General features: G+C 40.7%; 1 protein-coding gene across 1 annotated transcript in view; it reads right to left on the bottom strand.

Moving 5' to 3' along the window:
- LOC309552665 (teneurin-2-like) overlaps positions 1 to 21072 on the bottom strand; it is a gene marked incomplete at its 3' end in the record, with an annotated part of 2116672 nt that overhangs the window by 586484 nt on the left and 1509116 nt on the right. The window contains exon 4 of the mRNA XM_082253595.1: positions 9444 to 9719. Within this exon, the coding sequence (XP_082109721.1) occupies positions 9444 to 9719 (276 nt within the window). The remainder of the gene's footprint in view (positions 1 to 9443; positions 9720 to 21072) is intronic.

The raw sequence follows: 21072 nt of genomic DNA, 5'->3' as shown, positions 1-21072 counted from the left end.
ATATTGCTCGATGCATTGGTTGACTCTTTCAGTCTGTCCGTTGGTCTGCGGATGGTAAGGAGAAGTGAGCTTCCGCTCGATCCGTAGTATGTGACATAGTTCTTGCCAGAACTTGGAAATAAATTGTGATCCACGGTCAGACAGAAGAGTTTTTGGGATACCATGTAACTTAAAGACATGTTTCATCAGGAGTTCTGCCGTTTGTTTGGACGAAGGTAGTCTGCGAATAGCAATGAAATGTGCCATTTTTGTCAGATGGTCCACTGACACTAAGATGGTATTAAATCCTTTGGAAGGAGGCAATTCCACTATAAAGTCCAAGGACACAACTTCCCATGGAGTTTGGGGTATTGGTAGACTGCATAGTAGACCGGATGGTCTCGTAGTGTCAATTTTGGACCTGGCACAGACATTGCATGAAGAGACAAATTTTTGTATAGATGTTTTCATGTCAGGCCACCAGAATTGCCTGGTAATCAGATTAAGAGTCTTTGTCATACCCATATGTCCTGCCATAGGCACATCATGCGATAATTCCAAGATCTTGGTGCATATGGTAGGTGGTATGTAAAGTTTGTCGTTGTAGTAGAGGAAGCCTTCTGCATCAGTATTTAGTTGTGGTGGGGGTGAATCCAAACTTATACCATGCAAAACCTCTTCCTTCAAGGAACGGACAACTCCAATAATGCGTTTGTGAGGTATTATAGGAACGGAAGGGATTTCGAAGTAGTTTTCTTCAGTTAGTCGTGATAGTGCATCCGCCTTTTTGTTCTTATCTGCAGGTGTGTAAGTTAAACCTTAGAAAGAATAGTGACCATCGTACCTGTCGGTGCGAGAGAGTTTTGTTAGTCTGAAGATATTGGAGATTTTTATGGTACGTGTATATAAGTATTGGTAATTGGTTGCCTTCGAGTAGATGTCGCCAATTCTCCAGAGCCAATTTTATAGCAAGCAGTTCCTTTTCACCCACGGGGTAATTTATCTCTGGACTGCTTAGGGATTTAGAAAAAAAGGCGACTGGATGAAGTGGTGAAGTGTGAGTTGGTTGTTGGGAGAGTATTGCTCCTACTGCCATGTTTGACGCATCTACTTCCAGAATGTATTGGAGGGATGGGTCTGGATGGCGTAGTATGGGAGCAGAAGTAAACCTTGTCTTTAACAGGTGAAAAGCTTTATTTGCTTCATCTGACCATTTGAATGGTTTTTTAATGCTAGTGAGCTGTGTGAGGGGTCTCACAATGGCAGAGAAGTTTCTAATGAACTTCCTGTAGAAATTCGAAAATCCAAGGAATCGCTGTAGCGCCTTGCGTGTGGTTGGTGTAGGCCAATCCTGAATGCAGGATATCTTACTCATGTCCATCTCGATTCCTGTTTTGGATATGATGTAGCCTAGAAACAGTACCTCTTCTTTATGAAACAAGCATTTTTTCAGTTTCACATAAAGGTTGTGTGCAAGCAATCTCGATAATACTAGTCTTACATGTCTTATGTGTTCAGACAGGGATCGTGAATATATAAGTATATCGTCCAGATATACCACAACACAGACATCTAGTAAGTCTCTGAAAATATTGTTTATAAATCGTTAAAAAACTGCAGGGGCGTTGCATAGCCCGAATGGCATTACAAGATATTCGAACAATCCGTATCTGGTTCTGAATGCAGTCTTCCACTCGTGTCCAGCACGGATTCGAATGAGATTGTATGCTCCTTTCAGGTCCAATTTTGAAAAATAGGTAGCTCCACGCACCTGCTCAATGAGCTCAGGGATAAGCGGTAGAGGATAGCGATCTTTTATTGTAATAGCATTCAATTGCCTATAGTCGATGATAGGCCTGAGACTTGAGTCCTTATTGCGGACAAAAAAGAGTCCTGCTGCTGTGGAAGAAGTGGAAGGTCTAATAAAACCTTTTTCCAAATTCTCATCCAAATAGTCTTTGAGATGGGAAAGTTCATCCTTTGAAAGAGGATAAACATGACCGAACGGCAATTTGCTATTTGGGAGTAGATTAATGCTACAATCATAGTCTCGATGGGGAGGTAGTGCTTGAGCATTTTTCTCAAGAATAACCTCAGAGAGATCCTGATAACATAGTGGTGCAATCTCATCTGTCACCACAGACAGGATCTTCCCGAAAGACGGGAGGTTACACGTACCCTCGCAATAGCAAGAGAGGAAGGTCAGGGTCCGTTCCTTCCAATCTATGGTTGGTTGATGTGTGTGCAACCAGGGAAGTCCCAAAACAATGGGAAAGTGGGGTGAAGGTATTAGATCGAAGGTAGTGGTCTCCATATGAGACCCGTTAGTAGTGACTAGGAGTGCCTGTGTCTGATCAGTGATCGGACCAGAGGATAAAGGAACACCGTTAATAAGACTCACTGAGACAGGTTTAAGTTTAGAAATAATAGGAACTTTATTTAAAGCAGCAAAATGTATGTCAATATAATTTCCACAAGATCCTGTGTCAATCATGGCCTTAGTAGTAATCCTGTTCTGGTCCCACTGTAATGTTAAGCAAACAGAAAGGTAAGGGTTAGTGATTGAAGTTGTCAATCCCCCTAGGAGGACATGTGAACACTCACCCTTCTTTTTGTAGACTAGGGGACAGACGTTTATCTTGTGATCCGGGGATGCACAGTACAAGCAGAGATTACCAGATCGTCTTCTGGCTCTTTCCATAATTGATAGAGGTGGGCGTATGGTTCCTACCTCCATAGGAACGGGGTCAACGGCCGAAATCCGAGAAGAACTGGATAATGGCATTCCCATTTTCTCAGCCTTTCTTTCTCGTAGTCTTCTATCTATGGTGATACTGAGTTGTATCAATGCATCCAGGGTTTTTGGCAGATCCGCTCGGGCGAGCTCGTCTTTAACGGCCTCTGATAGGCCAAGCCTAAATTGGGTTTTCAGAGATGCATCATTCCATTCTGAATCAAGGTTCTGCGACAAAGTCTTCTACAGGTCTCCCACCTTGTTTCAAGGATCTTAATTGAAGATCGGCAGTACTCTGCCTATTGGGATCATCATATAGGCTAGTGAGGTCTGCTAGGAACAAGGCATAGGAGGTGAGAAGCTGATCGCTTTTCTCAAAAAGAGAGTCTGCCCAGGCCCGAGGATCGCCTGTTAGGTAAGAAATAATAGTACAAACCTTAATGTGATCAGTAAGGTAGGTACGGGGTTTTAGCAAGAAAAGTAACTCACATGCGTTTTTAAATTCGCGAAATTTTTTGCGATCGCCTGTAAATACCAAAGGAGGATTTATTTTGGGTTCAGGGGACTGAGAAGTGGTAAGTTGTGTCAGTCTAATTACCTGCTGCGACAGAGCCTGATTGTCTTCTTTTAATTCAGCAAGTACTTGTATTAACGCAGTTACTTGCTGTTTTAATTGTGTCATCTGAGTGGTTATTTCTGCTGAATCCATTTGAGGTTCGTTCAATCTGTAACGCTCCTGCGTTTTATGTATGATGTGGATTTTCAGCTGCAGAAATATTCCACTTCAGTAGTCATGTAGAGAAACGCTGAGACACCAATCCCAACTCCCAATGACTCATCATGTGTGGATGATCTCAATTCAGCAAGTAAATACACACACTCAATAAGATGTTTCCTAGAGTGACTTATGTATATAGTAACACAGTGATGATAGGCTGAAGAGACAGGTTGGGTAGAGATGGTAGATGACAGACACTTGAAAGGAAATGTTCTTGAAAGTAAGATAGTAGCAGATGGGATGCAGATAGGTTTAGCAATCATGTATGGTAGCAGATGACAGAGTAGCAGGTGGACATACAAGAGAGATCAACCCAGTGCAAGAACAGGTGGTAGTAGGCTCAAGAGCTAGCAATCTTAGATAATACAGATGTAGTAATAATCCTTAGTATGCAGAGCTAGATAGTGTAAGCTTTAGTATGAAGGTTATAGAGGTTTCCCCTGTGGGGTACTTATCACTAATAGCAATGTAGCAGAGGAGAGGTTCGGCAAGAGCGGATGATCCGGTAGCGGGATACAGGGATCAGCGCAGCGTGGTTCCGACAGCGAGGTACGCTTGCAAAAGAGAATGGTGGGGCGCATACACTTATGAAAGAGTAATTAGGGTACCCAAAGGTACCAGAACATTACAACAGGATATTCTGATACTCCTTGACTTTTTGGGATGCCCTTATATATTTGGTCATATGCCACCATCACACTTATGAAGGTGGGTTCTTTATAGCAGTAGTTCTCAACTCCGGTCCTCAGGGACCACTAACAGGCCAGATTTTGTGTATTACCTTGGGAAGATGCAGACTAGAGTACTGCAATCACTGATAAGCAAATGATATCACCTGGGATGTATTTCAGTTATCTTGCAAACCTGGCCTGTTGGTGGGCCCTGAGGACCAGGGTTGAGGACCACTGCTTTATAGTATATATCTAGCAATTACCATCTACTCTAACACATCTGCAGTTTTTCATCTATATACATATATATGTTGTTTCAGTAGCCAATTAGGCCCTAAATATGGATATGAACACATATTGGCATATGTTCTCCTACTGAAGTCTCAGAATCACTCTCCTGGGCATTCATACAATATTTTATTAATATTGATCTTGGACCAATACTATCATTCTCGCATTTTGCCCTGCCTGCCATCACCTAAACTGCATTGGGTCAGTATAGAGTTACTTTTTGTTCTATTGCAACCTGAAAATAGTATCACAACATTATTGTTATAGATGTATACATAATCTACTTGTTGTTTTGTTGTATACTAATTACTGTATGTGACTTGTAGAAATATCGGTCTGCCCAGGTCTCTCTGGCCCTGAGGAAGCCTCGAGCAAAACGCGTCGGCTTGCTGGGGACCCTTTAGACCATGTTCCATCAGAGACCTCACGTCATCATCTGATTTAAAGTTATCAGCATTCCCCTACTGGGAAGTATTTCTACAATGCAATCTTTTATCTTTAATGTTGTTTATGTCCTACATGGGTAACCATTCCCATGCACATTTTAATATGTACAAATAAAAACATTTTTTAGTTTACATTGTGTTGTGATGGATCCTTCTCCTCCCATTAGCCCGTAAAGCCCCATCTTTTCTAATTTTGTTGGTATACAATTATTAGGGGTATGGGCCCCTTTTACACGGTTACCTTTTGTCTATGAAACTGTGGGAACACATTGTTATTGGTAGGTTGCAATAGGAATGGCAGCTTCTGTGGATGTCCATGCCCTGTTATAGCAATGTATCAACAACATGGAACACAGAAACAGCTGGGGAAAGTGTACATACTATGCTTGTTCAAACAGAAAAGCAGCAAACAATTTTCCATTTTACCATGATGTAACTGTATTTGTTTCTTACCCAAACTGAAAACATTGAGGAGACAAGCCAAGAGTTGTCACATAATCTTTTCATACACACAAATCCGCTGTCAGAGAACTGGAGAAAGCTGTCTGGAGGGGGGCCATGATGTAATCATAACCACCAGGAGCCCAGGGAAAGAATCTCCTATGCAGCTGCAGCTGAGATGTAAACTTATCCAGGGGAGATTGTGCAGGCAGGCCTGGGCAGTGTAATAAGTGTATAGGTGGACAGACTGCCCCCCCCTTCCAAGTAATGTAGTGTGCTGCTCTTTCCTTCCCTCCTCCCAGTAATGTGTATTGTGAAGCCATCCTCAGCTCACCTGTTACTCCCCCGTTACCCTCCTCCTTCCCACCCATCCTATGCCCTGCCAGTGAGAGTGTGTGAAACAAGAAAAAAAGACACATGCACTGCTGGGATAGCTGGAGTTTCTCTCCTTAAGTCAATGCAAATACAGGAAACCACGTCATTAGCCTCGGCATTTTATCAGCAATGAAAGTGGAAGTACACAGAATAAAGTATTTACTGCCACCAAATTACAGTTTTGATGTCCAATGACAATACAGCAAGGGCAGAAGGTTTAATTGAAGGAAAGATGAAAAAATGACCGAAGGTCCACTTTAAAGTGTTTTTTAAACCTCAAAAGGACTATTTACAACTCTGTCAGAATTATTAGGGGATATTAAATAAAAGAAATATGGAAATATGTCATATATAGAAATTTTGAATAGTGGCGTCCACGTTGTAGAAGGTCATTGAAAGTTCAAACCTCCTTTTAGGCAAAAAGTGTCTATCCAGGAGATGTTTAAAAGGTTCAACAGACATGCTGTGTTGACCTAAGGTAATAAAAAAATAGTCTGTTTAACTTTCTTTAGATAAAGTCTAGCTGACACTATACCAAGGTAATCTTGTCTGTGTGGTCATCATAAAACACTGGTCAAGTATTCTGTGTTTTAACCCATTTAAATATAAGATTTACAGATATATTATAATCCTATGTGTAAAAGAATATTAACAATTAAATATATATATATATGAATAACATACATAGATATGTATGTAAACCTTCTATATTAAAGTTGTTTCATTCTTGTTAAATTCTAGCTTTAACTGATTTTGATGACTCATCACTGCATGTTTAGTAAGGCTTCAGTAAATAAGCTCTTGTAAGTGGTAAAGCATCATAAAACTTTTCTGTCCTTGCCAGAGTCTAGAGGGTCTGGGATTGTAAGCTCTTTGTCAATATAAGGTTCAAAGTTTATTTGTAGGTAAATATTCTGTGTACTGAATCTGAGGAGCAAGACAATACTGCCATCTCTGGTGACTAACTGCTATTAATTGAAGTCTTAGGTTGAAAAGTAATTTCCAATATATATATATATATATATATATATATATATATATATATATATTAATAATATATTATGGTATTACCAGATTTAATCCTTTCTTAGATACATGATGGATATTATTAAATGGATATGTGTATTATGAGAGTATGGACAAGTTTTTATGATGATTACTCTTAAATATAAAGAAATCATCATTTAATTTTAATATACTGGTTAGAGGTGTTGACCAATGACATCGCCAGTTAATGAATAAGATGTCCCAACCAATGGGGATGAAGTTACTCCTTCTGGGTTTGACTTATGGTAATTTTAATAGTCCTTTGTTCAATACCATATAAAAAGGAAAACCCAGATGAGAGAGACACAGGACATTACACAACATACATTACAAATACAACACACACGCTACTACAGCCATGCATATACTCATCTACACATACTCCATTTTGCTCCATCATGCATCTGGAACTTTGAGGGATGCCAAACGGAACTCCTCCCTCACTGGCCACCATCTTGGGAAGGCAGCCATCTTAAGGACTCTGGTAACGACCATTCTAAGCTAGCAGCCATTTTAAATATGGTAAATATACCTTGCTGTGTTATTTGATATTATTTACTATCATTTATTTCCTTCCTTACATGTTTTACATTTCATGCTAAAGGGTAACTAGATTACAGTCCCAGCCGTATTAACCATATGTAGATTTTTCTTTAAAAACTGATTTTTGTTTTTATACATTTTTATTAATATCAGATTTAGCGCATATTGGCGTATTAGTCTCACGTTTTGCTTGGCCTATTCTCGCTCCATCTGCAGTGAAGTGACTATCGGCTGTGCATTGCGCAGACAATTGTGGTCTGATTATATAGAATATTAATTTATGGTTTATACTATACCTGGAGAAAACGTAATCTTGCTTTATTTTTACTTTCATTATTGAGCTATACATCACATTGCATTTATCGTTTTAAGTTTGTATTTTATGTTAGAGTTATCTTTTTGTGTCATCTCAAGTCTGATCATTTATTGTGAATACATGTCTTGTGAATAAATATTCTTATATATATTCCATACTGTACACTGTGTTCACTAAGATTGGGATATGCTGTTAAAAAGAAATTAATCGATAAAAAGAATTCGCTACATATTGATTTGTGGAAATAATTGGAGATTCTCCTACCTTACAGATCTTTGCTTATTGATTGACATAAATAGACACTGTTATATTCAGAGCAGTATAAATATTCTGACAACTCCTTTAAGCAGATGAACACAGTTGGCTGTAAGAGGAGAGGACATTCCTCTGTTTACTCCAAACCACCGGACCACTAGGTTGCTCAATTGCAGGTAAGTAGAGACAAAAAAACACAAGATTTTTGGCTGATATTTTGGCATAATTTAATTTAAATGATATTTACACCATATTTTTGAAACAAATCTCTTTTTCCAGTGACTGGGTACTTAAAATAAAAAATAAATGAACCCATCAATTTTTATAGTAGTCTTTTGCAATAAATTTTCTGCTGTGCTTACAGAAGAAATTGGTCCATATCTTTTGCTTATCCACTGCTGAAATATGTGGGTGAAAGAACTACTGAGATACATGGTATCATAAAAGGTTCTAGCATCTTTAAAAAAAAACTGTTTCCTATAAAGTTAACAACACTACATGACCATCTTTGTGTCTGATTGATGTATACCAATATGACCTAGGGTAGTTCATGTCTTTGCAGCCAAAGCAATTTTGCTCTGAAGACTCTTTTCTAAAAGGGAACTAGTAGGGAAAGAAATGTGGGGGGTACCATTACTCACTAGCTTTAAAAGATGCAGGTTTCTGATTATGGCTTCCTAAATCCTTTCCATAGCTTCACTACCTAGTGATTCATTGACCTAGACCAAGCATACAGAATGGCAGTTCAAGCATTTCCTACTTTATTATTCATAGTCTTGGAATCTGCAAGTTCAAAAATAAGTGAACCATGGCAGCTACCAGATTTTCCTCACAGATTCACTTTAAATTCTACAAAGTATGTCAGTATAATGTAAGGGTTGCATCTTTTTATAATTAGACAGTAATTTTATAACAAACAATCACCAACTGGGAGTTAATGTGATTGCCAGCAAAGCACATCAAAGAGATCTGGAGTATAATAAGTGCTACTTTCTTAAAATAATATTGGTCTGTATGAAAAGAGTAAACATGGAAACATCATTGCTGTACATTGTAACCTAGGTAACAAAATAACGTAATCCTTCTTATCAGTTACTTCAGGCATTAGGAAACTTTACTTTTAGCATACAAAATGGTCAGGAGCATGTGTTCAGCTTCCTATTAACCTAGATATTTTTTTTCTTTAAAACTTACCTCACCAAAAGAAAAATCTACTGCAGGTGGACTTTAAAAGGTTTAAGTCCATCTCTTGATAAAGTGTACACTCCAGTGACAAATACTCCTAAACTTGTATTTTATTGCAATTAGCTTTGGCTCATCTGTGTTCTCCATTTGCTCAATAAGATCTCTAAATGCTTTTTCACAGGTACATTAACTTTATACATATAAAACCAACATGTTTAATACATAAAATCTTATACTCAAGTGTTTTATTGGAAAGTTAATCGGGGTTGTAATAGTGTGTTGTCTAAGATGCTATAAGTAAGAGGATAATTAATTCTCACAAAGACCATTATTCATTTTTATCTTAATTTGAGATAAATCTGCATTTGGGAAGCAGGCTTACCGTTCTCTTCATCTGATTTATTTTCATTGTCAGAGTCAGTCAATGTCAGCGCTGAGTTCTCACGACTTGACAGTCCAGAGCTTCTGCGGGATTTAATACTTCTGCCCCATAATCGTATTGCATGATCAGGAGACATTCCCACCTCTGTATCAGAGTCAATATCAGAGCCTGCACTTAGCGCATATCCTGGGTGAAGAATTCCAATGTCTGAGCAGAATCCACCTTGATGTGGGGGTGGCTCACATATCCCTAGTTCTGCCAGAGGGAAGTTAGCTCCTGGAACAGAAAAAATGACAATCGGCTTTACTAGGATTCAATCTGAGAGCAAACCGCTAGAAGAGAATTATGGAAGCTGCCACTGATGACAATTTTTTAAGCTCCAGTGCTGTTATCCTCATCCTTCTTTTTCTACTTGCTGAGTCATTGACCCCAAAACAAGTATGAGCATGCCAGGTGTCCTGACATCTACTATACACATGCTTGTTTCAGGTCAATTACTCATCAGGTAGTAAAGCCAAGACCAGGATAACAGACTCAGAACATGCATCTTCAACAGCAAGTCTGAATAGCAGCTTATTCAATTTGTTCTGAATGGCTCTTCTTAACAAATGCTACCATATAAACAGTAACCTCACTATAAAAATGTACATTATGGCTATATTCATAGAGAGGGCAGACAAATATTTGGCTTTGTAAATAGAGTTCATCACCAATTTTGTTGCATTATGCTCACACAGGATCCTTATTTTTCCACCCTGCCCAGCACAAAATGTTCACATTTCATGCAGCACACAATAAGTTCAGGGCACACAGCTACCATTCCAGGATAAAGATCTTCCTTAAAAAAAAAAAGTGCCAGTTATTTTCAGCTGAGCTCAATGAAAATTACAGTCAACAGGAGGCTTCATGCTTAATATGAAGTCACAAATAAAGGAAGCAGACCCTGCAACAAAAAACACTGCTGCAAACTGTGCAGCCAAATCAATCCATCAAAAAGTGTCACACACACTAAAGGGATCTTCAGTATCACAGGATCATACAGCTGTACCTCCAATATTGTGTTGTGCCTTATCCAATGCATAAAATGTAGCAAAGAATCATATGTTGGCTGAACCAGACAGAAATTGCAAACAAGGATTCATTTGCACAGACACACCACTTGCCAACTGCCTAACGTACTTTTACTGTGGCAAGTCGGCTCCCCTGCGCAAAATCACGTACCTGTACGTGATTTCATGCTGGGGCTCCAGAGGGCATGCGTGAACTTGGCCAGAAGGGGAGCCAATCAGTGGGTCCGGCAGACCCAATATCGGCCAGCCACCTGCGATCTTTCCCGAGAGACACAGAACGGCAGTCTGCCTATGTAATTGCCAAGCAGGAACACAGATCTCTGTCTTCTCCTGGTCAGAGCAACTCTCACACAGTTATCAAGCACTCCCAGGGAACACATTTAACCCTTTGATCGCCCCTGATGTTAACCCCTTTCCTGCACAGTGCATATTTTTTAGCTTTGATTACTGTATTAATGTCCTTGGTCCCAATAAAAGTGTCAAATGTGTCAGTTACATGTCCGATTTGTCCACCTCAATGTCACAGTTCCACTATAAGTTGCTACTCGCCACCATTACTACTAAAAAAGGAAATTCCATAAAAATAACCCATGTTTTTTTGTTTTTATTTCCATTTCAGATAGAACAAGGTAGGGCTATAATCCTTGATGGGTTTTTTTTTCTGCTATCTTCCCAGTTGAGAAGCTTTCTGTAACGGAACAGGACACCCCTGACTGGGTACCTCAGTTGACAGATGCTCCTAGTGCTTCCAGAGGGCTCCAAGCACTCCACACCAGATACCATAACCACTTCAGACCCCACAAACCGCCGCAGCTTGGTTAGGGTCTTGGCATCTTCTACCCACCTTGGACCTATGACAAGGCTCCAGGTTCCTGGGGGTGAACCACTCTTTCCCCAGAGAGTGCAGCAGAACAAGCTCTTGCAAAAGCTCTTACAAGAGCTTAGTGATTATCCAAGGGAGTATGGAAGACCATAGCAAGCCCTTGCAGCAGATTCCCCCAATAAGAGACAGGACTCTAGATTGAGGGTGAAGTAACTCTAGAACAACTTTATTGAACAGACTTATATACAGTTTTTACCCACAAGGTTACCACCCAGGTGGACCTTGTTGAAGACTGGAAGTAACATTCACCATCCAATAGGAACAGAGCTTTACACTCTCATACAGTCAACACAAAATTATACAATGTGGGGCAATCCCCCCTCCCCCTTAGCATCCAATCCACATACCTATATACATCCCATAATAAGTTTCTCTTAAGGCAGACAGACAGAACAATGGGAGGTCATTAACACTTAACAATGAGAAAGGGCAATCCACATTCCCTCCCAATACACAACAAAAGGAATACCTGTCTGACATTGAAAGATATGTAATATACACAGCATTTAGGAAGAACAGATTTCATGGCAAATGGGTATAAATCTTTATATTTCTATATGGAGATATTGCTGGCAAATATGACCGTCCCATCTGAAGCAATTCAAACCATTAATTATCTGTTTTTAATTTCCAGTGACGGTGAATACTTCACACTTTCCCCTCACTTACTTTCCCACAGCCAAAATAGAAAGTAAGAGGAAAGTCCTCCAAAGTAAGAGAACCTATTTCACCCTTTTGCTCTTGGTGATAATGATAAACAGGAAAAATAGAGAGGGCGAATCTCCTTAACCAGGGCACAGACAGCCATAAAAACTTGCCAGTTGTTCCAATACCTCCTCATTCTGTCCAAAACTTCAATACAATTGTTTCTTTTAGGTATAGCTTAAACAACAATTGTACACAATGTAAAAAAACGCATACGCAGGTGCAGGCCCGTACTGGCCATAGGGCACATCGGGCACTTGACCCGTGGGCCGAGACCACTGGACCAGAAGTCCTTGCAGGGCCCAAGGCAGCTGGGCTGTTCTTTGAGCCCAAGCCACTTACCTGGCTTCTCTGAGGCCGCCCGGCTGCCAGTTCAGCTCAGCCACCGGCGCCAGGAGGCGTGACCATGAAGGGTAGAGAAGCTAGAGGAGACATCTGCTGCAGACACCATGCTTCGAGATCAGCTCAGAGAACGTGAGTGTAGCTCCCCTGTAAGCTGGATAGGAGGTGCATTGGGGATGGCTGCATAAAAAATAATCATTCTCTCCATTTCTTCCTGCAGCCTCTGAAAGCCTACAGGAGGGGATTCACAGGCTGCAGAAGGAAACGGAGAGAATTATTCTTTTATATGCAGCCACCCCCACTGCTCCTCCTATCCTGCTTCTGTCTGATGCCCTCCCTGTGCTCTCTGCCACATGCTCTTTTCCCCCCATGCTCTCTGCCCCCTGTGCTCTTTGCCTCCCCCTTATGTGCTCTCGACCTCCCCCTATGTTGTCCAGCCCCCCAGTGCACTCCCCCTTCCCCCAGTGTTCTTCGCCTCCCCCCAGTGCTCTCCAGCCCACCCAAGAGCTCTCTGCCTCCTCTGTTCTCTCCACCCCCCCTGTACTCTCCAACCCCCCCAGTGCTCTCCGCCCCCAGTGCTCTATGCCTCCCCCTCCCCCCCAGTGCTCTCTGCCGCCCCGGTGCTCTCCACCTCCCCCAGTACTTTCCTCCTCCCGCCATGATCTCTGAACCTCTGTGCTCTCCGCCTACCCCCTCATGCTTTCCTTGCCCCACTGTGCTCTCCTTCTCACCACGTGTTCTTGCTTCCCCCTGTGCTCTTTGACCCCCCCCCTGTGCTCTCCAGCCCCCCTTTGTGTCCTTTTTTCCTGTGCACATGTCTTTATCGGGGGGGAAATTCCATTCCCCCTGATGAAGACATGTGACCCTGAGTCGATAAGCATAGACAAGGGGCAAGGACAGTGATGACACCCGACAGCTAGGTAGAACCAGCTTCCAGGAGTGGGGACTGATGGCTTGCAGGCACAAATATAACCGCTGTTGGAAGATATTTTTCATGTCTAGTCTAGTGCGCTGGAAGCACCAGCAAAATGTGAGTACCCACACTATTGTTTTTAAAAAAAGATATGCTTTTAAGGGAATATGCACTATTGAATCCTTTCTTCATATGTGATATTAAATAGTACTGTGGAGGAGTGGAGTGAGGAGACAAGCAATACATATTGGGGCTAACCAGATACTCATCCCAGGGCCAGGGAGAGGTAAAAAGGTGTACTTAGACTGAGCTTAGGTGCGAGGTCACATCATTTGAGGTGAGAACCCAGCTATAAAGGGGAGGAGCACTGATCATGCTGGCACATGGATGTGTTCATGGATATGTTCATTTAACTGCACAAAAGGAGAAGTAAGAGTGAACAACATGGATTTCGGTGGCCATGTGGATCATCACAATATATTTACATAAAATGTGCATAGTTGTGGACTTTATTTTTTTCTTTAAATAACTATTTGATTATATCACAAGTATTATTAATCCACATGTTACCTCTAGTATAGCACACTTGCCACAATTGAGGTTCTAACATGTGAGTGGATATGTTTTAAACTATTTTATTTTATAATAAAATGGAATTACGCTATGTGGATTTTTCTCTGCCATTTATTTATTTACACCATGTACGAACATCCCATCGCCCAATAATTAAGGAGTGAATGAGACAAAGCTTTGCAGGCCCACGATATCTGCATAAGCGCATATGACTCCTGTCATTGGGAGTCCATAGCAGCTAGAGTGACAAAAGAGGACTACAAAGCTCAGCAGACCTAGAATATTTGCACAAGCACATATGACTCCTGTCATTGGGAGTCCATAGCAGCTAGAGTGACAAAAGAGTAATACAAAGCTCAGCAGACCTAGAATATTTGCACAAGCACATATGACTCCTGTCATTGGGAGTCCATAGCAGCTGGTGAGTGAGTGGGCACACAGGAGGGGAGCACGATTTGCACCACATTTGAGTTTACAACACTTGGCATTTTAGCAGGATGGAACTTTATTTCACCATTAGGAAGATTGGAGATAACAGACTTTATGTGAATTATGATACATTGTATGTATTTGTATTGTGTTTATGTTCAATTTATTCATAAACAGCATTGAGGACGGGATCAGTAGTTCGATATCAGTTTTTGCAGATGACACAAAATTGGCCAGGGCAATAACTGCACAGCATGAAGCAGATATCCTACAGAATGACCTGGACAAAATAACGGAGTGGGCAACAACTTGGCAAATGAGGTTTAATGTGGAGAAGTGTAAGGTTTTGCACTTGGGGACTAGAAACATTAAAACACAATACACATTAGGAGGGGAACCCTTGGGGGAATCAAAAATGGAGAAAGATCTGGGAGTCTTGGTTGATGATAGATTAGGCAATAGCATGCAATGTCAAGCGGCAGCTGCCAAAGCCAGCAGAATATTAGCATGCATAAAGAAAGGGATGTATTCCAGAGATAAGACTATAATCCTTCCACTTTATAAAACTCTGGTCCGACCGCATCTGGAGTATTCTGTCCAGTTCTGGTCGCCAGTCCTCAGGAGGGATGTGTTGCAGCTGGAGAGAGTCCAGAGAAGGGCAACTAAACTAATTAGGGGATTGGAGGACCTTAATTATGAAGAGCGTCTGCAATCGCTTGATTTATTCTCCCTGGAGAAGAGACGCCTGAGGGGGGACATGATAGCAATTTTTAAATATCTTAATGGGGATCTCAGCTTAGAAAAAAAGCTGTTCAGTCGAAGGGATAGCATGAGGACTCGAGGGCATACAATGCAATTAGAGGAGAAGTGTTTAACCTCAGGCAACGTGGGGGGTTCTTTACTGTTAGGGCTACAAGATTGGGGAATTCTCTACCACAAGAGGTGGTTTCTGCGGCTAGTATGGTGGCTTTCAAAAGACTCTTAGATGTACATCTCAAGGATCAGAACATTCAGGGCTATGTGAGATGATTACAGCCACACACACCTACACATGTTGAACTGGATGGACTATTGTCTTTATTCAACCTCACCTACTATGTAACTATGGAACTATGTATTAATCATTCATGGTTGATTGATATTTCTTTTGTTTATATTAAACCACGAGGTAATAGAAAGAATCCATATACACTTTATCACAAATGGACATTGGCTTTGGGGGGGGAGAAATATTTAGATGACTACAGATACAATATAGCTTAAGTACCCATAATGTTGAAGATTGAAAAAGCAAGCAAAGGGCACAGATGTTAATTTAGCATTATTGGCCCTTGAAATCTCTCTGTGGAGAGGTCCACCTGTCCAACATGCAGTGTCACCACTAGATGGTCAAAACTTGTAAACTCAAGAAAATGACCTATCATGTAAACATGTTAACTAACAAAGCAGTCTTGCTAACTCATATACAAGAAACTCTCTGGTTATAACAAACACTTTACTTTTATAGCCATACAAAACAATATTTTTTTCAAATACAACCCAATATAAGCATACTTGAAAATTATTTAATTTATGTTGTGAGTGCTGTCTGTCTGCTGACCGTCTCTTTTCACAACTTCTCGGATTCCTTGCATGATTTTCAGCTTCTTCTGATGTTTACTGTCAATTTCTAAGGCTTGCTCTGGGAGCACTCGATAGAAGGGAGGGGTCAGAAGCGCCGGTGGGGGATGCAAGAAAAGGAGGATTGGGGCTACTCTGTGCAAAACCACTGCACAGAGCAGGTAAGCATGACATGTTTGCTCTTTTTTTCTCCTTCCAATTTTCTGTAGATACTGAGTCCAGTTCTACTGCTGCAGAAGACACCAGCCCACCTGGCTGTTTGCTTCCCCAGTCCTTCATGACTGGCACACTGCTATGGGGATTCCCCAGGGCAAGGATGAAGGCTTGAGCACAACGCTGTCTTCAGAGAGCACTGCTACAGCTGACAGTCTCTCCTCTTATGTTATCCCTGCACTGTGCTGATATTACTCAGTGTTAGGGATGAGCTTTGAGTCGAACGTAAGTTCGACTCGAACATTGGCTATTCTCTCGTCGAATGACGAATAAATGGGCTTCTTCGCGAGAACTTTGAGTTCCTGCATTATCATGGACTCTGACCTCAATAAATCACCTGCTGGCTGGTGGATTTGAACCCCACAGCCATGTCATTGCAAGCCTGGTATTCTACCATCTACGCCAGTGGTCCTCAACTCCGGTCCTCAGGGCCCACTAACAGGCCAGATTTGAGGTATTACCTTGGGGAGATGCAGACTAGAGTACTGCAATCATTGAGCAGCAAATGATATCAACTGGGATGTATTTCAGTTATCTTGCAAACCTGACCTGTTAGTGGGCCCTGAGGACCAGGGTTGAGGACCAGGAATCTATGCCACCATTAAGAAATGGATTGTTGATTCCATCTTTAAAAGTCATGGACCTTGAAGGATTTCCTGGCCTTGTTAAGAGGGAGGGTTTACATTTGATAAATCTGGAAAAAAATCCCATTCAAGTTTAGGGATTTGGCCTCACTCTCATTCGATCGAAGACTCTATGTGAAGAGAAACCTGAAGTACAGCTATCTGGATGATCGTGGCTGTCCAAGAGGGTGATGAGGTAGAGGACATGATTGATCATTTCTTGCTTCAGTGCCCTTTATTTACAGTATAATAGTCTGTAAGCAAACAGGAGGGGCTCTGGTGGTTATATGAAGGTTTTCAGTCTCATGGGGATTTTAATTTTGAAACATATTTTCTATTTGACTTAGTAGTTTGTTACTTTATGTAGAATGCACAGTGCCAGGTATCTATTCAAGTCCTTTCTGTTGAGGTGGTGTTGCATGATATTCTGGGTGATGTTGGGAAAATGTGGGGTTCAGAGAAAGGCAGGTAGCAGCAGGAGGCCTAGACAAAGGCATGGAGGAATTTTAGGTCTTTATAGCTGTAAACTGGTAATCTCAGGGTGTGTGGCTTTTCTTGTGTCCTTTCATACCGCCTAGGGTTTGAAAATAGTCAGAGCAGTCAGGCAAACTTTTCTTTTTATTTTGAAATAAGTAAGGACCAGGGTTAGAACCCCTGCCAGTTTTTTTTCTACCATCTGTGTCCCATTCGGGAGATTTCCCTCACTTCCTGTCCCATAGCCAAGATAGGAAGTAATAGAAAAGCCCTCTAAAGTGAGGGAATCCCTGGTCATCATCAAGGTCACCATAACTAGTGTCCCTATTGGAAAATTTCCCCATTCCTGTTCTGGTGACAATCCAAAATTTTCTTTTACTTTCACTTTATGCAATAATAATTAACAGAACAAATATGGAGGGTGAACTTTCTGAACAGGGACATATACAGCAATAAATTAAAAACCTGACCATTGTTCCCTCTCCCCTTTGTACAAAGCTAAACAAAAAGTTTTCCTGTTAGTTGTACTTTAAGTATGCCCATGCTGTGTGAGCTTTGAAAAAAAAAAAAAAAATTCAATTAATTTCTTAGTTACTGGAGTAACTGGACCTCATGCAACTTAGATTTTTTTCCTCTCCACTCTACCCCAAGACTCTGTGAACTTGATTTCCAAATAAAATGCAAAATTTTCCACAGTCTATGATGATTTGGGGAGGCCTGTCATCTGCTGGTGTTGTTCCACTGTGTTTTATCAAGTCCAAAGTCAGCGCAGTCCTCTACCAGGAAATTCCAGAGCACTTCATGCTTCCCTCTGCTGACCAGCTTTATGGAAATGCTGACCTTGTTTTCCAGCAGGACTTGGCACCTGCCCAAACTGCCAAAAGTACCAATACCTTGTTTCATGATCATGGTATTAATGTGCTTGATTGGCCAACAAAGTCATCTGACCTAAGCCCCATAGAGAATCTGTGGGGTATTGTCAAGAGGAAATGAGAGACACCAGACCCAACAATGCAGACAAGCTGAAATCCGGTATCAAAGCAACCTAGGCATCCATAAAATCTCAGCAGTGCCACAGGCTGATCTCCTCCATGCCACATTGATGCAGTAATTCATGCAAAAGGAGCCCCAACCAAGAATTGAGTGCATACTATACTGTACACGGTCAGTAAGCCAACATTTCTGTATCAAAAATCTTTTTTTTTTTATTGCTCTCATGTAATATTCCAATTTTCTGAGATACTGAATTTTGGGTTTTCACTAGCTGTAAGCCATAATAATCAAAATTAAAAGAAAGAAATGCTTGAAATATATCACTCTGTGTGAAAAAAAGCCAAAGAAAATTAAACTCATGCAGCCACTACATCTAATGAACTGTAAGCTGCAAGATAATATATGATTGATTTTGGGTGTATTATTGATTTAAAGTATTACAGCATTGAAAACTGGAAAATGTTCTGTACAGGAAGGACATCTACAGTGGGTATCGAAAGTTTGGGCACCCCAGGTAAAAATTAATATTAATGTGCAAAAAGAAGCCAAGGAAAGATGGAAAAATCTCCAAAAGGCATCAAATTACAGATTAGACATTCTTATAATATGTCAACAAAAGTTAGATTTTATTTCCATTTACACTTTCAAAATAACAGAAAACAAAAAAATGGTGTCTGCAAAAGTTTGGGCACCCTGCAGAGTTAATATCTTGTACTGCCCCCTTTGGCAAGTATCACAGCTTGTAAATGCTTTTTGTAGCAAGCCAAGAGTCTTTCAATTCTTGTTTGAGGTATTTTTGCCAATTCTTCCTTACAAAAGTCTTCCAGTTCTTTGAGATTTCTGGGCTGTCTGTTAGGCACTGCTCTTTTAAGGTCTATCCATAGATTTTCAATTATGTTGAGGACAGGAGATTGTGAAGGCCATATCAAAACCTTCAGTTTACGCCTCTTGATGTAATCCCCCGTGGATTTCAAGGTGTGTTTAGGATCATTATCCATTTGTAGAAGCCATCCTCTCTTTAACTTCAGCTTTTTCACAGATGGCATCAAGTTACCATCCAAAATTTGCTGAAATTTTATTGAATCCATTTTTCCTTCTACTCGTGAGATGTTCCCTGTGCCACTGGCTGCAATACAACCTCAAAGCATGATTGATCCACCCCCATGCTTAACAGTTGGACAGAGGTTCTTTTCATTAAATTCTGTGCCCCTTCTTCTCCAAACGTACCTTTGCTCATTCCGGCCAAAAAGTTCAATTTTAACCTCATCGACCCGCAGAACTTGTTTAAAAAATGCATCAAGCTTGTCTATATATTCATTTGCAAAGTTCAAACGCTGATTTTTGTGGTGAGGACATTGAAGAGGTTTTCTTCTGATGACTCTTCCATGAAGACCATATTTGTACAAGTATCTCTTTATAGTGGAGTAGTGTACCACAACTCCAGTGTCTGCCAGATCTTTCTGGAGGGATCGTGCAGTCAAACGTGGGTTTTGAATTGTTTTACTCACAATCCTGCAAGCTATTCTGTCTGATATTTTTCTTGGTCTTCCAGATCTTGCTTTAACTTCCACTGTTCCTGATGACTGCCATTTCTTAATTACATTCCGAACAGAGGATATTGACATCTGAAAATGCTTTGCTATCTTCTTATAGCATTCTCCAGCTTTGTGAGCGTCAACTGTTTTCAGTTTCAGTTTTCTAGACAACTGCTTTGAAGATCCCATGGTGCTGATTGTTTGGGCAAGGTCAGATGAGTCTGTGCATTTAAAACCTTTGAGATTGTCATCACCTGGTCTCCCCAGAAGATGATTGAGAATAATCCATGATACTGGCAGGTCTCAGCCTTGCAAAGGGGGCAGTGCATGCTATAAATTCTGCAGATTGTCTAAACTTTTGCAGACACCATTTTTTGTTTTCTGTAATTTTGAAAGTGTCAATGATGAATATAAAATCTAACTTTTGTTGACATATTATAAGAATGTCTAATCTGTAATTTGATGCCTTTTGGAGATGTTTCCATCTTTCCTTGGCTTCTTTATGCACATTAATACAAATTTCTACCTGGGGTGCCCAAACTGTTGATCCCCACTGTATGTGCATGTCTGCAAGTGGTTAATTGTCACCTTCTGGTTAAAATATACCACCCATGGGGTCGACTTAGTAAAAGAGTAAGTCAAGTGAATTTTTAGGAATCATATTTTTCTGCATGGGATGAAACTAAGTGAACATTTACTTTGAAGTAAATGCCTAATCATGTACAAGGAAAATAAAATTGATGATTGAAGTCAGAACAACTTTACCTCATTCATTAAAACAAGTGCAGTTTTCCCAAGAGAATGCTTCAAGTAGTAATTAGTAGGATTCCAAAACCCTACAAAGACTCGTCCTTACCATTTACTACAGACCAATATCTCTACTAAATGCTGTTCTAAAAATATATGGAAAAACCTTAGCTCGACGCTTGCTAGACCTGCTCCCTTCACTGATCAACCCGAACCAAGTAGGTTTCGTGAAAAACTGACAAGCACCTGATGTCACCAGGCGCATGGTACACATACTTAAACATGTTGAGATTCAAAAAACACCAACAATTTTTCTAGCCCTCAATGCTGAAAAAGCATTTGATTGAGTCCACTGGGGGTCCCTAGAAGCGGCCCTGAAGAAATTTGGTTTCCATGTGGGTTTCGTGAAAAACTGACAAGCACCTGATGTCACCAGGCGCATGGTACACATACTTAAACATGTTGAGATTCAAAAAACACCAACAATTTTTCTAGCCCTCAATGCTGAA

The sequence above is a fragment of the Pelophylax lessonae genome (genome assembly GCF_965119305.1).
Source record: "Pelophylax lessonae genome assembly, chromosome: 4".
NCBI classification, from domain to species: Eukaryota; Metazoa; Chordata; class Amphibia; order Anura; family Ranidae; genus Pelophylax; species Pelophylax lessonae.
This window is presented reverse-complemented; position numbering and strand designations above follow the sequence as displayed.